Here is a 19,657-nt window from a genome sequence, read left to right on the forward strand (position 1 = left end):
CAGTGGATGTAATTGTAGTTATTTCCTACGGGGCTCTTGTGAGAATTAAATGAGTTAATACTTAAACCCTAAGTAAGCATAATGAGCACATAAGTGTTTGCATTTACTCTTACGTACTGACATGGAAGAATGTTCATTATATAAATGAGTGGAAAAAAATCAAGTACATGACACTGGAATATAATTCAATTTTGTAAAAAAAAAACAGGCAAAGAAATGTAGTTTGATTTTCTTTTGATTTGCATGTGTATGGAAAAGGGTCTATGAGGATAGACATCAAATTATTCTGTTAGCTGTGTTATCCCCGGGGGAGTGGATGACTTTCCTTTTTTTACATTAGACACTTTTCTATTATCTTAAGTCCCACTTTTATAATTTTTGAAAACTTTTTTCTAAACAGAAAGTATTGAAGCAGAATTTTTCTTCTATTATACAGTCATATAAATTTGTTTTTAAATATAATTTTTCAGAGACCTACAGATTTCATCAACAGAATGAAATCTTGAGCTTGAGGCATCTTTAGATGGTGGAGTGGGGATGACAGTGGCCACCTGAAGAACTTTCCTGGTTTGCAGTTAGAATGTCTCTCACGAAGGCATCCTGTGCTGTTGAACTTTCTGAGTGGTCTGTACACTGGGCAGCATGAAGGTTGCCAATACATGATCTGTTATGGTCGTTTTTCTTTTAAGTTTATGTTAAGTCATCCAGCTTCAGCTTGTAAAACTTTGGGGGGGGGGGTAAGGGCAGCTCGGGTTCTCATGATTCCAAGATAGACGGGAGAAAAATTGGAAACATTAATTTGGAGAGTTGTAGCCAGAAGAATTTAGGATTTGGTAACGGTTGGCAAATGTGCCAGACAGAACCCACAAGGAAGCATTCTAGTTTTCCATTTAAAAACAAAAAAACCTCTCTCTATACTCACCCACATTTCTATTAAAGATAATCAAAGTAAGTCTAATTTGTTTGCAAAGTCTGGTCTCATAAGACTCTGGTCTCATAAGATCATTTACATAAGTACAGAGTAATAGTGATTGATCATATAGGCTCATATTACATGATTAGATTCTGTTTCAAAACTTTTGTTGATGGAAGGTTAATCTATGAAAATCCCTAATAAGTATATTTCTGTTTGTACAAGTTGGTGACCTTAAATCTTATTTCTTGATTTACAAAGTGAGCACATAGGCTAGATCAGTATTTTTTAAACCCAAGGTTCCCAAGCTGTGCCCCAAGTTAACTTGGAGCACCGTAATGAACTCAGGCAGGCACTGGGGTATTTTTAGATTTTTGAGGGAAACAGTAATATTTGATAGCTGCGGGATCTCTGTGGGATATATGACGTGTGGGACACTGCTCAAACGTTTAATTTGAGGTAGTCCTCATGAGATTGTGCTGCAGCCCCTGTGATGACAGTATGTCTTCAAAAAGCTGGGTTTGAAGGGGTGGCTGTGATAAAAAGCACGTCCTGTGCGAAAGTCCATGTGAAACAGTAAATGAAAGTGATGGTGTCCAAAGCGATTTCAAGGTTTGAGAAGTTGTATGATGTCTATTAGGTGTGCACATCCCATTAATTAAGTACTTGTGGTTATTTAATAAAATAAAATATTATTTATTTGAATTTATATGTATTTTTCAAACTTGTTAGGACAGAAATACTTACCAAGTTGTATGGACCTAACTACCTAACAAATGAAACAGCTGGTATTTTTTTGGCACCATGAAAAAAATTAGGGGCACCATGAGAAAAATACTGAGACACTAAGGGTTCTGGGAACAAGGTTGGGAACCTCTAGAACTCTTGACTAGGACATCCAGAGTAAGAAATATATTTTCCATGGGGCCTTAATATTCATATATATCTATGTATAAAATGGAAAGTTTTACTTAAAAAAAAAAATAAGAATACCCTTACTGCTTTCAATACACTTTGATACCTTGATATTGTCCGTTTAATTCTGCTCAGATTTTTTTTTTGTACCTACGAATGGTCATTACTAATATTTGAAAAACATGAGGCCAGATGATCCCTAACTTCCAGCTTTAAGATGCTTTGTTCTGTGATTAGTTATAAATGAAGTTGGATTACACTTATACAATAGATGCATCTCTGCAAATTTGTATAGATGCTACATTTTTGTATGCTGAATTTTAGAAGGATATTTTTGCAAACAGAAGAATCTGGTTTATCTATGATAAGTTTGGGGTTTGGTGATTTTTAAAAAGTTAAGCACTTAAAGTTTTTGTGGTTGTAGTGGACTTGTAAAAACTGCTTATGGAATTGTGGCATCGCTCCCTTTTTAAAAATAGATTTAAACATCAGTTGTGAGTAATAGCACTGGCTACAAATTAACAGGCTTCATTTCATTCATTTTTCATAGATTTGCATGTCTAAATCTATAAAGTAAGAATTTTAGTAAAGAATTTCTTTTTAGTTTTGAGCTTGTTTTAAAATATAAAATGCATATGTACACATAACTGTTATTTTCTTTTCTTACATGTTACCGTGAAAGAAACTTTCTGCTTAAGAATGGTTAACCTCTTCATATTGTATGAAATACCCGTTGTTGTTTTTGTGGTGTTGTTTTTTTTCTTTTGGTCTTTTCATTTGCCCTTTTTGCATTTCAGAATTGGATTCTGAGACTTCCCCATGAGACCAGCATCATTCAGCAAACAGGTGTGGAGCACCTAGTGTGCGCTGTGTGCTGTGCGTGGACTGGATTGGGGATGGAAAAGGTGTAAAACGTCGTCCCCACAGGCCCATGTAAGAGACAGATGTGTACATAACAGTGTTGGGGGAGGCGGTAAGATAAAGTGGGAACCACTGCCCTAGGGCAAGGAGTCCGTGGAAGCTTCCAGTGGAAGAAAAAGTAGTTGTCTTTGTTTCTTTAACAGCCTCTAAATTAGCTAAGTTATTGACTATGGAAGGAAACTTTTCAAAAATTTTCCTGGTTTTTTTTTCCCCCCTCAAAAAGTGATAAGTGCACCTGTTTTTCAAGAATTCAAAAACACATCCACTGAAAAATCGGCTTCCTATCATGGACCCTCACTGCCTCTCCTTGGAGTTAACCAGTGTTCAGTTCCTTATGTATCAGGGAAGCTGTGTTCGTGGAAGCTTTACACTTTAGGGTGAAAAATAATCCTGACTTGCAAATATAAGATACTTTTTTGGGGAGACATTCCTTGAAATTAATTTGAAGAGGAAATATTCAGGATAACTAGAAAGTGTGGGAGCCAAACATAGGCTCCTATTTGTAGGGAGTTTTTTTTCAGTTCTCCTTGAGTAAAAGACTCAATGCCTTCGGTTTCTCTAGTTTAGTTCTTCGTGTCAGTGGGGGACATGTTCTTTGTGATCCTCATCTTGTCGCCTATACTCCAGAGCCCACACTGGCACCAAATAGTACATCCTTTTTCCTGGATTTCCTGGATTACAGTAGTTCAACCTACTATTAGTCAAAGTCGTCGTTGAGGTTTGTATTTTATATGTAAAGGGAGGTGAAGCTAAATTCTCAGGTCATTTGTACGTTATGCTATGGGAGCGTTGGTTATTGATAGTTGACTTGGAACGGTGTCATAGGTGTGACTTAGAGCTGGAAAGTTTTCTGCTTTTCCTAGCCTGGTCCCTCCCACATTTGTCCATTTTACATTGAGACTAGTTAGTACTACTATTATAGGCTTGTCTTTTCTCAACCTTTCAGGTGGATGGTTGTTTCATAGGGTCTGGTAGAGATGAGAAGACTGAAATGTAGCAGAGCTATGGAAAAAACTCTCTGAGAGCCAGAATGCAGTCATTTCTTTCATTCTTTATTCCTAGTGTCTGGCACGTAGTAGGACCCCAATAAATAACTGAGCTGAATCAGTCTGACTGAATGAGAGCACTGTCAAATGTGAAAGGAACATTTGCTGCTAGAACATAATTGAGAACTGCCCACTTCAAAATGTCGTCTTACATCTTATTTGAGTATATATAATAGGTGTAGAACAGGATTTCTCAAACTTCTTGGTGTCAAGACCACTTCATACTCCTGAGTTACTGAAAACTCAAAGAGCTTTTGTTTATGTGGGCTATATGTATTATTTACTGTATTAGAAATTTTCAACATATTTACTTACAATAACAGTAAACACATATATTAAGAAGTAACCTTTTTAAATGAAAAATAACTACATTTTCCAAAAAAAAAAAACACCCCCAAAAAACAACCATTTAGTGAAAAGAGTGACATTGTTTGACATTTTTCAACTCTTTAATGTCTGGCTTAATAGAAGACATCTGGATTCTCATACGTATCTGCTTCTGCATTCAATCTGTTGTGATATCATATGTCATGTAGCCTTTGGGAAACTCCACTGTACACACTCAGAATGAGAGTGAAAAAGACAAATAATACCTTAATACTATTATGGAAATAGCTCTGACTTCAAAAACACCCCTCCTCCCCCAAAGATCTCATAGACCCTGAGAGATCCCTGGACCACACTGAGAACTCGGGGTTTAGACTCTAAATTCACAGTAGACAAGGACCTTAGAGGCACATAGTATAATCACCTCTTATGGCTGTTTCTGGCTTGTGCAACTGGACTGAGATAGGGAATACCTCATTTGCTTTTGGGGAATCATCATGAGGTGGCTTTTGGAGATGTCGAGTTTGATGTGCCTTTGAGATGAGTAAATTAGCAGTTTGATATGTGGGTTAGGATAGCAGAGATCTGGACTGGAGTCTTGGCAGTCATTGGCATGTGGATGCTGTTTGAAGCCTTGAGCGTGGCTGCGGTCACCCAGGGGAGAGTATAGGGTTAGAAAAGAGCTCAAGGTCAAACCCTCTTGACCCCTAAGATTTAAAGGAGAAGGACTAGCTAGCAAAGGAGAATGAGAAAGAGAAGTGGAGAGGGGATGGAAAATCAGAGTGGAGTGGATGGAAGCCAAGGGAAAGAGTGTGTCAGGAGAGTGGTCAGCGGGGAGACATTCTGCCAAGAAGGCAGGCAGGTTGAGAACTTTTCATAAGAAAATGCCCCTTAGTTTTGGAGATGAGGTTTTGGTGATTTTAGTGAGAGTTGCTGTGTTGCAAAGAAACGGTGGTGGCAACCACACTGGGATTGCTTGAGGAGTGATTGAAAAGTAAGCTCTAAATGGAGACGGAATGCATTCAGTTTTTTTGAGAAGTTTGTGAAGGAAAAAGAGAGCAATAGTGGAGGTGGGTTGAGGGACTTTTTTGTTTGTTTTAAGTAAGAAGACTTGATTAAGTATAAATGCTGATAGGAAGAATCTTGGAGAGGGGAGGAGGAAAGAGATACACATGAGAGAAAATATAATTGATGGTTGAAGTTTCTTGAGAGAACATGGAGGTGGGGAGATCTGGAAATGGATGAATATTCTTATGGCGCCTTTCCTCCAAAAGGTACTGTTTCTGTTCATTTCCCATTCTTCCTAGTTACAAACTCTTAGCCTGCATGGTAAGAGGGAAAGTTAAATGGTAAATACAATTCTTTTCAGTTTCTTGGCTGTTAGTTTTCTGTACTTATGAGGGGAATATTTTGGTGATATTGTTTCCTGTTAGAAGTCAAATCATTTTATAAAGTTGCATCATTATTTGACTTACCGACCCTTCTGCTTTTGGTTCATATCATTTTAACCAGATTCCTTTTATATAATTTGTTATAGCCTTAGTGAAATTGTGTATCAATTTTCTTTTGGCAAATTAGAGTCATCCTTAGCTGACTTCGGAAGTTGATTATTGTTTTGAGCTTTCATTTATTTTCGTTTATTTATTTATTTATTTCCTGATGATATGCATGCTATTTATGGAAAACTGTACTGACATCTGAAATTAAATTTGTAATACATCAAAAATAAGACGAAATGATGAGTGGATGGAGAGAAGGATGGATCAATATGTAATAAATGAAGTACAGTATGAGCTTTCATTTATATTTTACATGATGCAAATAGAACCATGTCAGATGTAGTTTCTTTTTTAGTTCTTACGATACTTGACTTTAATATGAACAAAGCAGTATTGTTCATTTATGCTTTAGCTTTTGCATGAAACAACTTGTTTCTCTACAAGATGCCAGTTAAACTCACTGTAAAATGGACAGTAGACTGAAACTCTTGAGTCACTTACTTGATTAATAGAAGTATTTTTAAGTTTTCTGAAACTTAAAAAGCTTACAGTACACTAAGGAGACAGTGCAACAGAGTGATACAGATTCTGTGTTACTGGTTTCTGAGAACTGGTCAGTGCTCGAGAAGAGTGGCCACACTCGGTCCTTTGAACACAACAGTGAAATCATGTCAGAGGCCCTGCGTGATCTTGTTCCTTTCCTTCTTTAGCTTCCTCTCGCACCGTTTTCTCTGTCCAACACATAGGACTTCAACTGTCATGTCTTTTTTTTCTCAGGACTATTCACACATTCTTCCTATTGCCTGGAAAGCTCTTCCTTGCCTTCCCTTAGCTAAATTCTTTATTCATCCTTTAGATCTTGGATTAAATGACACTGTCCTCTCTACTTCACATTTTAGATGAAGTTCCTTCTGTTTGTGTTTTTATAGCACTTGCATGTTTTCCTTAATTATTTTTATCCTATTTCTAATATTTGTTGAATATCAACCTTCCAAAGCCAGCTTTTGGACTCCTTGAATGTGGGGACCATGTTTATTCTTGTCACAGCTATGTCCCCACTGCTAAGCTCTGGTCATTCCTACTGCATGCTTAGCACTCAGCAGTTATTTGTTAAATTAATGGATGGCACGGGTCAGCTTGAGGAAAAGGTTTTTCATGAGTGTGCAGGAATACAGTCTGCTGCAACAGTGGGGTGGGGTGGGGTGGGGAACCAAGGAGTTTACTAAAGCATCTCACCTGCCCTGTTTAGGAGAGAGGGGAGAATAAAAATCTTCATCTGTAGATATTTGTAAGGAAGCTCTGCCTTTTGGAGTGAGTTTGATAACAGTTAAGGAACTCTAGTTAATGAGATTCTCTAAAAGAAGTCAAGTGCGTAGAAGTTAGTGGAACAGAGGTTCTAAGGAGGATAGAATCTAGGTGGGAAAGCCAGGGGCCTCATGATGAAATTGTAAGAGAGGCTAGGAGATTGTGTTATAGTGGTGGCTGAGTTTGAATATTATGAGAGGCATTATGTAAATAACTGTTGGAGGCTTTCAGAGGTTTGAGAGAGAGAGGGAGAGAGAGAGAGAGAGAGATGGAGATTCAATTTCTAGTTCTGTCACTCATTAGTTGAATGACCTTGGATTAGTTCTGGAGTCTGTCTGATACTGTTTCTTCATCATTACAATTGATACATGAATAGTTGCCTCACTGGTTGTGATGGGGAGTAGGAAGCATATATGGGAAACAATGCAGTCCTTGGCCACGTAGAAGAAACACAGAAAAGGGTAGCTGTGGTTGTTGACTGCCCTCATGGTCACCCCCATAGTGTTAGAGGGGCTGCAATTTTGACTTCTGGTTTAAAGGGATTTTTGCTGTCAGGTGTTCTAGCTTCGGAGGAGAGATGTTCTCAGGTGGTTGTGAAACAGGATTGGTTTCCTCCACCAATGCTTGTTTTTATGGAACCAACAGTGTTTTTGGGGCGTCAGGTTTCAAAGAGTAGAATTGAAGATAATCTCTAGACGTGTAGTTCTCAGAGCTGCTCTGTGTTGGGATCCCTGTAGACCTTTAAAAATACTGCTATTTGGTGTCTTCACAGACCCACTGATTTAGAATCTCTTGAGGGTGGAGCCTCTGCACCTCTGTTTATAACACGTGATCCGGGTGGTTCCGCTCCTAGAGATGCTTGAGAAAGAGGCTCAGGAGACGCTCCGCAGCTGCTTGGTGGCAGACGTCGGTGGCTGCTCTGAAAGTCCTTGCGGTGGGGATGACGGGATGCACGTATGGGCGGTTTGGGAGAGAGTTGTCTTTACAGGCTTGAAAACTAGCTACAGAGTGTGAGCGGAGGGAATAAGGACTTTCAAGTATTGTATGTAAAAAATACTTAAATACAAAGGATGTTTTCTGTGTGTTCCTACTTGCCATGGAAGAAACAATTAGCAGTATGATGATTTTATGACCAGGGGTGCATTTTGAAATGTTATACTGGCATCTTAAGACTTATATTTTGTACATTAACCTTAGTACCCGTTCTCATCATGTATTCAGATTTTTAAAAAAGAAGCCAAGCTTGTTATCATGTTATGTTTCAATAAATACGTATTCACATATATGTACAAGTATATATATCTGCGTCTGTAATATTGCATGTCTCATTCAGTGTGGTAAAGGTCTTTTTGAGTTTTGAGAGAAATTTTATTACATTGTAGTTTTATTCATAGAGATAATCCCTTTTTTAGATTTAGAAAAGTTAAACATGTACGGTATAAATATGAATATTAGATATAGAAATCAGGAAATTAAAGGTAAGAAAGGGAGGAGTCAGGTAAGAGATTAATGTGGAAAACAGCAAAGCAAGAGGGAAAAATATCAGAAAAGAAAATAGGAGGTGAATGGGAAAAAGAGGAAAATATGCTACTGATATTTGAAGAGAATATGCCAGATTTGTTTTTTGGGGCATGGATATAAATGTTTCCCTACTTTTAAGTAAATTTTCTTAAGTGAGACTATACCAGAGAATGAAAAAAAATGATAATAGATGTAAAAAGTGTGAGGCGCTCCACCTCCCTCTTCCCACTCACTTTGACTTGTAGGATTTGAAGAGAAGGAATGATACTGGTACGGGTTTTAGAAGCAATGCACTGACTTTCCTGATCGAATGAATTGCATATGATCCAGGACAGTTACTTCAGTTTCCATGTGAGGATTCTGGCCGCTTACTGTCCATTAGATACTCGTGTATTGGGGAGACTGTGCTACTGTGTTTCACTCTAGGTCAGGTGGAGTTTGGGTCTGTTTAGGATGGGTACTCAGAGACATCACCGTCCTTCCAGAATCAGGGTATTTATTTGGTTACCAGCAGAATTCTTAATAGTGTGGATGTGTGTGCCAAGTTGTGGTCTGGCAGGTAGCAGTAGGACCCCTCTAGTAATCCCTGTAAAGAATCGTTAGGCGGGGGCCACACCGTTCCCCTCCAAGAAACACAAAGATTTTTTTGTGAGGTTGAAGCCATGGGTCTAGTGGTTAGTTTTTGCTCTGGGTGCGTAGCTGGCGGAAATGTCGTCTTCCTTTTCTGCTGTTTAATGAATCTAGATGGCAGGGTTTTATTGCCCCAGTTTAACTGCTAATTACCTGTTCATGTCCACAGAGTGAATAAATGGACCTCCAGTACAGTTTATACATAGTAGTTCTTGTGCTTTTTTTTTTTTTGGCCTAATCATATTAAGGCTCTTACTTGATTATAGCCAGAGCAATAGCATTATCTTTTGCTCTAGTTTTCTGATTCATTGCACATTAATGATGATGGGCTTTTATCAAATGACTCCCATTGTTTCCATGGTATCATACATTTCGTTTATTATATGGCCACCTGTAGCCCTCTTCTTTTCCCTGTTATCATCAGCAAGGGCAATTAAGCTTTCTGTGTGTGTGCCTTGTAGTTTATTCTTACAGGCTACTTGCAAATTAGTTGTGAATTCCATTCCCCAGTTTTTCTTTCTTTTTTTCCCCCCTGACTTACTGGCCTAGTAGTGTATGTTAATTGTGTTCCTTCCTTTTTTATGAATAGTTTCCCAGCCTGGCTTTTTAACCACCTCTTCTGCTACTGTGATCATGTTTCTTGTCACTTTTGTTGATTTACCCCACTCCCCCCCCCATTCATCCTTTCACTGGCAGCTCTGCCTTTGATTCCTCTTTATACTTTTCTGTTTATATTGAGATCATAATAGCTTCCAGCACTGCCATTTGTTTATTCATTGACGGGTTCTGTTGATAAGAAGATGAGTTAGAAGATATAGTCCTTAAGGACAACCTTGTGGAAAGACTGATACATATATGCGCTTTGTAACTTTATTATATAACTCATCACATTATATACCGTTCATATATTCCTCTTCCAATTAGATCGTGAGCATTAAGTGTTCACCTAATACTCATTCAATGAATGGGTGAGAGAGAGAGAGTGTGTGTTTGATAATAAGGGCTATAAAAAGTGAACAGAATGCTGTGGGAAACAGATGAAGTAGTAATTCTATTAAAGCACAGTCTGGAAAAGATCTATAGGTGATGACATTAGAGTTTGGCCTTGAAGAATATTACTGTCAGAGAAAATTTAGGAAAAGAAGATAGGGAGATAATGAATATTTCTAGATGTGCAGAGAATGCACTCTAGGTATGGCTATTTGACAGGAACAGTTGGTATACAGTGAAGATAGCAACGGGGAAGACTGTAAATCAACATTTTAAGGCTTCCAAGTTCCATCCTGCTAAGGAATTTGGAATTTTTTCCCGTAGGGTGATAGGCATTGAAGAGTTATAAAAGCAAGTTGTTAGGTTCTGTTTTAGAAAGGTAACTTTGGTTGCAGTATGGAGAATAGAATAGGAACAGAATAATTTTGGAAGCTTTTTACCATAATTTAGGGTAAAGATGATGCTCTGAGCAGTGGCAAGTGGAAGATGAGAAATTAGAAAAGTGTCTTTATAAAATTTTTTTAACAACTTTATGTTTATGGAGGTATATTTTTATATACCATAACAGAGAAACATTTTAAAGATAGTGTTGTTCACCTCTCTTAACTCTTGATGGATTAAATAGGCAAAAGAGAATACACAAATGTTCAATAAGTAAGTAATTCCAAAATTCCCATATGGCTATAGAATATAGTTGTTGTCATGTTTGCTATAAAACATTTAACTGGGAAGGTAGTTTCATTGTTGCCCAAGAAATGATCTTGAATACATTTAATGTTTGATTTGGTAAACACTTTAAAGTGGTTGGAAAAGGCATTTTACATATTAAAATGTATACTTTCAAGATAGAATACGCTTGACAGGTTAGATTCTCTTCTTTCTATAGAGATTATTTTCATTGTACCTTTTCCTCAATAATTCGTTTTTCTATTTTTATAGAGAATGGTGATGTTTTATATGTTGTGTATATTCTTACATAAAGAACAGACCTACTTAGATATTAGAATATCAGGAATTCTTAAGAGGGTATAAAGATAACTTAGAGATGACAAATTCTTTTTCTGACTTTAATGAAAGACACGATAAGTCGGCATTTTCTTTACTGACATTGTAATATTGATGATCAATGAATGCTGGTGATGTGATTGTAGGTAAATTGGCAGGATGAGGAGCAGCAAATCAAAAGAGGTGCCTTTACCAAATCCAAGGAATTCTCAAAGCAAGGATACTGTTCAAGGTATGAGTTGTTGTTGTTTTTTTTTTTAAACTGAACTTAGTGCCTTGTTTAGGTCATATGTAGAAAATTCTGGCCTAATCAATAAATGAAAATTTTACATATGCTTTGATTTATTAAAAATGAATACTTTTTAAAATTTAATTTTGTTTTAAAAATACAAAGGACCTCACCATCAATGTCATCCTATGGTGAACTGTTTTATAAAGTAAAAAATCCTTTTTAATAAAGACTCAGTATACATAAAATTAGTTTTATACAATTTCTTAGAAATTCTGACTTAGTGTCAATAAATGATATACTATAGCTCTTAATACAGTTACAAACTTTCACAGTGCACTGATAACAAAGTAATAGTCTCGTTGAATGTTTTTTAAATGATGCATTGGGAGTAACTTTAGAGTATGATATTTTTGAGTGACATTGACAAACTCTTCCTCTAGAGTACATGTAGAGGAAAATTATTGGGTTTGTGAGGGATCTGGAAATCATGTCATATGAGCATTTGGAGAAAATGAAAATATCCTCGAGAAAGATGGCTCGGGAAATACAAGGCCTCATACTATTATCTGAAAGAATAAATACATTTTACCTTTGTTTCTACTAGTAGATCAAAGTCTGGAATAGTTTTCTAATCTTTACACATTATGATGTAAAATGCAATGCAATACAGAATTTTTTATTTGTTCAGGTCATTGGGGTACATTGTTGGAGATGTCTGGGGGGGTGTGGGTGTGGGATATTCCAGCTGTCAGAAGGAGTAAGATGACCCGTGTGTAATACGGCTCTAAACCGTATACTGGGAGAAGAACTGTGTTTTGATTCAACATAATACAGCACTTGCTGAGAAATAGTTCCGTCTAATGAAGTGATTCTCAAACTTTTGAGTGTATTTGGGAGCTTATTAAAATGCAGATTCTGAGGTCCACTTCAGAGATTCTGATTCAGTGAGTTTCGATGTTCCTCAGCAGATATAACCACATCGTGGGATGCACTTTCTCAGACCAAGGCTGCTGTAAGTAGTTATAGCTTCCATCTATTTTTCTCTGGTTTAAAATTGATTTCCTGTTATGAGTGAATAGATTACAATTTTTTCTATAGTGCTTTTCTGATAGAAAAATAAACATTTTGGTAAGAAGTTACATAATATATATTACAAAATGAACATTAATGACAACTATTAAATAGTAAAAGACTAGTCAGGACATTACTTGAGATATCAGGAACAGTAATATAAAATGTATGACATAAAATAGTACAATAATTTGTGTTCCTTATTTTCCATTAATAAATCTGTTCATGTGGTATGTTGAAATGAACATTTAAAGCATAGGATGAATTTGGGGACGTAGGGCTGTGTCTGTGTAGAAGGCTCAGTCAGAGGAAATGAAAGGAACAACTACTTCCTGAATGGACTGTGCGTTGCCTCCTCTTATTGTGGCAGCAATGGACGGTTTCCTCTAGCGCCACTGGAGAAGAATGGCTGTGGGCCACCTGTTCTCATTTGTGTTCTGTGCAATCTTGTCTGGAGTTTAGGAAGCCAAATTGGACAAGTAATGCTTAGTCCCTTCAAAAGGAGACCCCTTCCTTTTGCTTTTCTTTTTCATTTGCTTTCTCTGCACATTACTCTTCTATTACGTCCTTTTTTGTTTTCTTTTATATTCTCCCTGAATTTGAATCACCTGTTTCTTTACGGTTTGAATATGGTATTTTCTGTCCCCTTAGCTTTTGAACTGGTTTGAAAATCAATCTGGAAAAGGTGCTATAATCTAGATTTGGTCATACTGCAGGGTCAGATTTTGGCCCCATAAATACAACAATCTGTATTCTTTCTCTCCTGCGTAAGCATTATGCATCTATTATTTAGGAATAGTTTCTATCCTCCAATTTAATTTAGAGCTAAACTAATTTAGAGCTGAACTGTTAGTAGTTTTTCAAAATGATTGGGTTTTTTAAAACATTTTTAAGGATGATAAGGGCTCATAATATAAATGGGGAAAGCCTGATATAAAACTATTAATATTACAGGATTATTTCAATTTTGTGAGTACACTGCACTACAAAAATTTGAAAGAAGATAAATCAGAATTTTATACAAAGTTTTTATCTTTCTGTGGTGGAATATTGATGATTTTAACTTCATTTTATTATTATACCTTTTCTGTTTTCTCCTGTAAGCATATCATACTCTACTATTTAGGAGAAATTGCTTTTTAAAATCATTGAGAACATTGGTGGTTATATCAAAAGTTGACTTATATTGTAAAGTGTGTGGAAACCTGAATTCTGTCTTGTGATTTTGTCCTTATTGTGAAACTTATTTTATAGACACACAACTATAAAAAGTTGTGGCTGTTTGAATAGTGCTTAGTTTTAGTCAACCTGAATTGTTCTTTCCTCATTTTTGCATGTAAAATGCACAAGATATATGCATAATGATATACCGAATATAATGTCAGAAAATGTACTGCTTTAAAAATACTCAACAATTAAAAGAAATCAGTCGAGACAAATAGAAACTCTTTGATATTCTTCAGATTCTTTTTTATTTTCTTGTCTAAATTTGGGCAGCATTGTGCCAGCTATTAGTATAGATAAAGTAGAAAATAAAGAGAAAACTATTATTTTCTTCATTAAAGTAAAACATTCTTGAGTTTTTTCCATTTTGGAGAAAGATATTGAACAATATAGTTTTAAATAACTATGTAACTCGATCATAGCTGGTTTATTTACAGAATTAACCTATTTGTTGTGATGGTGTTTATGAATTTTAGCTGAGACACATTGAAAACAAATTAGAAGTAGCCCCTACAAGTACAGCTGTGTTTGATTCTGTCATGGATACCAAGAGATCTGCAAGTGCTACCCGAAAAATAAGTAGGAAAGGTATGTATGAAGTTACTTCCAAAGATATAAATATACTAAATATAAATTTTTTTTTTAAAGATTTTTTTTTTATTGGGAAGGGGAACAGGACTTTATTGAGGAATAGTGTGTACTTCCAGGACTTCTTTTCCAAGTCAGGTTGTTGTCCTTTCAGGCTTAGTTGAGGACGCAGCTCAGCTCCAGGTCCAGTTGCTGTTGTTAGTTGCAGGGGGTGCAGCCCACCATCCCTTGCGGGACTCGAGGAATTGAACTGGCAACCTTGTGGTTAAGAGCCCGCGCTCCAACCAACTGAGCCATATGGGAGGCATCTCAGCTCAAGGTGCCCTGTTCAATCTTAGTTGCAGGGGGCGGAGCCCATCATCCCTTGTGGGACTCGAGGAATTGAACTGGCAACCTTGTGGTTGAGAGCCCATTGGCCATGTGGGAATCGAACCGGCAGCCTTCGGAGCTAGGAGCACGGAGCTCCAACCGCCTGAGCCACTAGGCCGGCCCCCTAAATATAAATTTTGATTTTAGTTTTGTTCAATTGGATTTCTTCTTAGAGTCCCATGTACTTGCTGTCTTGTCAGAGACTGTACCCCATAGCATTTAGGTTTTTGCCTTTGGTACTCAGTAGTTAGTGACTGTAGGTGATGTCTTCCCATCTTTTGATCAGGGACTTTAGCATCACTGCGTCACCTTTGACAATGAGTTTTCATTTGTTTTTAGTGATGACAGTTTGATCTTGAGCTTTTGGGGGTTATATATGTCTTTTTTTTTTTAATTTGCAGGTACAGAATATCACTTTGAAATTTATCTGGCTTAATAAGATTTATATTTTTTGTTGGGGTTTAAAATCATAAATGGAACATCTGTCTTAGAGATACTATCATAAATGTACACAATACAAATATTTTCTTTGGTTACCTTTCATGTATTCTGTGGTTTCCTAGTTAGTGGGCTTAAACTTGCAGGTTAGTATTTCTACTGAAACAGTGATTTTTTTTTTTTTCCAACTTGTGAGTCTGTTAGGTTTATCTGATACTTGTTTTTTGAGTGAGTGACAGCCTTTGACAAAAAGAAATTTTATGTCTAATTTTATTTTGCATTGTTTGATTAGAATACAATCTTTCTCTATAGATTGAGTTACTGTAATAATTTAACCAAAAATGTTTTTCATCTACTTACATAATATCCAACTGGAGATGCCAGAAATAACAGATACCTAAGTAATTTCCTTAGACACTAGCCACATTCAGAGACAATCATATTTTATATCATATGTTCTCACAGATTTCCTTTTCCTTCAGATGGTAGATACCTGGATGATTCTTGGCTCAATGCTCCAAACTCCAAATCTTCTAAATCACGAAAAGAGAAATCTCGTAGTCCTCTCAGAGCCACCACCCTGGAGAGTAATGTAAAGAAAAATAATCGTGTGGAATTTCGTGAACCTTTGGCTTCTTACCGGTTAGTGTTTAAAAAAAAAAGTTATCAAATGAGGCCAACCTGTAATATTTACAGTAAGATTATAGTTTATTTCCTGAGTTTTTCATAGTACCCTGGCTTCTAGTATTATTACCTTTTTCATGTTTCTAAGAAATAAAGCAAAAATCTTTTATATTATGAAATACTAACTTGCTACTCTTACAGATTAAATGTTTGGGGGGAAGAAGGAGTAATATTTGCTCCAGGCCACTGCCACCATTGTCATGTATTTCCTACAGACAAATTACTAGGAAGTGTCATTTTTTTTTCCCCTTAATGTTTTTTTTTTTCTTTTGGTAGCATTAATCGGTTACCTAAACTTTCCTCTTGCGAATGTGTGTTAGTTTATTGTTTTACCTTTTTGCCAGTGGCTCCTTTCAGCGACTTACTCAGTCAGATGTTCAAGCATGATGTATGAATTTTGATAGTATGGATAATATGAAATGTTTTGTGTTTGTGTTAGCGAGTAATATAGGATATTCAACCGATAAAATTACAGAGTTTTGTATTTGTTTGAGGAACAGTTTATTAATGATACAAATGTATGTTCTTAGTATTAGTAAATAGTAATAAGTAATAGACACTGCACCTTAGATTTCTTTGTTTCATTTATAGGCATTTTTAGTATTTTAAAGTGTCAATAAATCAAGGAGTTTCATGTTGGTGCTTAATAGCACTGGGTATACATGTTTGTACTCTTAAATTTGAGAGAAAGCATTTGGGAGATGGAGGTGGATTATGAGTTCAGTTTTTATTATGTTTAACTTGTTGCAATTTTGAAATATTTAGGTGAAAATATTCAGTAGGCTTTTGAAAATTTGAGTAGGAATGTGTGCGCAAAGGTTAGGGCTGGGAATATAAATTTGGGAGTTTTCACTAGTGTTGAAGTGATAAAAATGGTGAAGAAAATGTTGAGAGAAGGCCAGGGACTTAATCTGGGTAAAAGTTTGTAGTTTAGAAAAAAAGAGAAAGAAAGAATTTGAAAAATAATCAGAGTTCAGAATCTTTAACCACAAAAATATTACGCAACTTGCCTAGAAACACTATCATCAGAATTGAAACTAAGTTACTGACTTTTTATATTCTAATATTCTTCCTGCTAAGGTTACTATCTGATATTTAAAATTGTGTAAATTTTCTTTTAAGAAAGTAAAAAAAATACCTATAGGATAGCTATGAATAGAATGCCCTTCACCTGGCCAACTTCATTCATCCCTTCAAACTCATCTTTTATTGCCTTCTGTATGAAACATTGTGAGATCTATTTCTATGCCACTTCATTCCCCCAGCCGATTTAATCCTTCCTCTGTGCTCCTATAATACTATGTAACTTCTTCTGTTAGAGCATTTTCATACTGCATTATATTTTGATTCCATAGCTACCTATTACATTTATTTATGTAAGGCTATAAATCTGTCTTATTCTCAAAGCATTATCTTAATGCCTGTCATTTGCTAAGTATTCCATAAATATTTTCCCCAACATTTTATTATGAAATTTTTCATATTTACAGAAAAGTGGAAAGATTTGTATAGTGAACACACTTATATGTATTTAGCAAATACTTAACGAGTGAGTGAACGAATGACTGAAATTTCTCCTCCCTCCCTCCCTTCCTGTTCAGTTGTCCTTCCCTTTTTAAGATGAAGCATGGTATGTAACTTACCTTTTTATGCTTTATTTTACTCTGTACAGGTGCTAATTCTAAACCTGAATCATTTAAACTGTGAATTGTTACAGTCTGGTCAATATAGTGAAAATAATCGCAGTTAGTCTTGATATCTAGTGGAAGCTTCAGGACTCAGTTCTCAGCCCACTCAGAACAGGGTCTGATGTTTTCTGGGTCATGGACCTCAGTGAGAATCTGATGAAAGCTGTAGACTATCTTTTCTGAAAAATGCAAGGACTCATATACTCACACTAGATCCAATAGATACAGTTACCATGTGATGCTGTAATAGAGTCATGGCTGTAAGAATCGTTGTGGTGCCTTATGCCTTGACATGAACCGTCTGGATCCGTGCTGTACAGTAACCCCATTAATGTGAGCCACACATGTAATGCAAACATTTTTGTAGGCACGTGTACATACACTCAAAGGTGTCTTACATTCTTCTTGTTATTGTTGTTTTCAATCTGGAGAATTCGGTATGTGATTTACAGTACAGCACATCACAATCTGGACTAGCCGCATTCCAAGGGCTCAGTAGCCACATGGCTAATGTCTCCTCTTTCAGACATTGCAGGTCGAGGCTGTTGTGATGTCTCCTTTTTAATTTTGTTGGTTATTTTTTCATGATTCATGTGCTCTTCTTACTGCTGAGTCTTGTATTCATTAACCTCCTTTTTCATATACTGCTTCTTTTCATAAAATATAACTTATTAGAATGATGTATAAAATAAAAATAGTCTCTGAAGGGAGGCTTTTGCTAGTGCTTTCATGAATAGAGAATATGGACTTTGTGATAATGTACTTTGGCCATGTCTAGTCTTTTTGCTTACTCTGGAGATTCTAGATATGCTTTACATAGTTCGAAGCTGCCCAAAAAGTGGTCTGTGGTTCAGAGAGGTTTAACTTTACTAACCACATTTATTTGGAGAAAAATATTTATTGTACCTCCTTTATTTCTCCTCCCATCTATTTGTTAATTTTGTGTGTCATTTAGAAGTTACACATATGAAATGCCAGGATTTGAGAACTTTTTATTCCTAGTATACTTAAGTTTCATAAAGGAGTAAAATAATGCATTTTGGTAAAAGGTGTCAAGTGAATATCCAAAGTCAGATTGTAATCCTATTTTCTGGGATTCTTAAGGAAATCTCGCCAAACATCTCTCGCATTTTCCTTATTTTATAATGTGCAGATTATGACTTAGAACTTGATAAAGGGGCCATTGAGCATTGAGTCTTAATATTAGTAGTAATTTTATTATTTTTAACCTACTGGAATTTCTGGGGTTTTTTTTGGTCTCTAATGTTAGCTTAGTTTTATCCATTTGTATAACTAGTTTCAGTTTGACTGCTTTTTGTACACTTTATTTAAAACTATTTTTTGATCATAGGGAAATTCATGGCACACCTTCCAATATAAGTCCCAGCCCTTTAGAGTCAAAGCATGTATATTGTGTGGATGTTAATGAAGAAAAGCCTGAGAATGGGAACCGGATGATAAACAATCGAGAAGAACGGAATGTGTGTTGCTGTGATTTTGAGAGTTCCCAATCATCCGTCATCAATGATACTGTGGTTAGGTTTTTAAATGATGGACCAGCAATTGATGCATTGCAAAATTCTGAATGTTTGATGAAGATGGTAGCTCCTATGAGAACTGAGGAGGAAAAGCCTAATAGAACAAAAGGAAATGAGAACAATTTGAAGGCTTCTGTCAGTAACATGGGCCATGATGCTGATCCAAAAGTGTTACGGCTAACTGACTCTTCTCCCTCTTCTACTAGTCCTTGTAATTCCCAAAGATTAGATCTCTTAAAACGGCGACAGCATGACATCAAACTGGAAAAACTCAAGGAGCGGATTAGGAAACAGTGGGAACACTCAGAAGAAACAAATGGCCGGGGCCAGAATCTGGGTCATGTCGACCACCCAGTAATGGTTGTTAATGTTGATAACTCAGTGACCGCAAAAGTCAGGAAAGTGGCGGCAGCACCACCTGCTCCAGCGTATAAAGGTTTGTAAGCATTGGTCTTTGTGCCTCTCGCTTTCCTTCTGCCTCCCTGTTCCACTTTCTCCCCAGGACGTATTTGAGGAGAGATGATCTTCTTTAGAATGGAGAGGAATTCTCAGATCACATGAATAAGAAATTAAGTCCAGGTGCAGGTTCAAAATGCGGATCCCCGAATCCTACACTAGACCTAAAGCAGTGTTTCTGGGAGTAGAGTCCAGAATTGGAATTTTTAACAAGGTCTTTTGGAGTCTCTTATAGTTTGGGAACCACTGTAGGAACATTTAATACATTAAACAAAAGAGGAAATAAAGATTAGTACA

The 19,657-nt window shown here is 36.4% G+C and overlaps 1 protein-coding gene across 9 annotated transcripts in view; it reads left to right on the forward strand.

Moving 5' to 3' along the window:
• CEP350 (centrosomal protein 350) overlaps positions 1-19,657 on the forward strand; it is a 110,358-nt gene that overhangs the window by 4,138 nt on the left and 86,563 nt on the right. For 8 of the 9 annotated variants that reach the window (XM_033092148.1, XM_033092151.1, XM_033092153.1 and 5 more), the window contains exons 2-7: positions 2,626-2,761; positions 11,219-11,304; positions 12,270-12,316; positions 14,076-14,187; positions 15,477-15,636; positions 18,718-19,340. In XM_033092148.1, coding sequence (XP_032948039.1) covers positions 11,232-11,304; positions 12,270-12,316; positions 14,076-14,187; positions 15,477-15,636; positions 18,718-19,340 — 1,015 coding nt within the window. In that variant the 5' untranslated portion in view covers positions 2,626-2,761; positions 11,219-11,231. The remainder of the gene's footprint in view (positions 1-2,625; positions 2,762-11,218; positions 11,305-12,269; positions 12,317-14,075; positions 14,188-15,476; positions 15,637-18,717; positions 19,341-19,657) is intronic. The other variant, XM_033092149.1, reaches the window with a different exon arrangement.

Source organism: Rhinolophus ferrumequinum, chromosome 22 (genome assembly GCF_004115265.2).
Source record: "Rhinolophus ferrumequinum isolate MPI-CBG mRhiFer1 chromosome 22, mRhiFer1_v1.p, whole genome shotgun sequence".
Classification (NCBI taxonomy): domain Eukaryota; kingdom Metazoa; phylum Chordata; class Mammalia; order Chiroptera; family Rhinolophidae; genus Rhinolophus; species Rhinolophus ferrumequinum.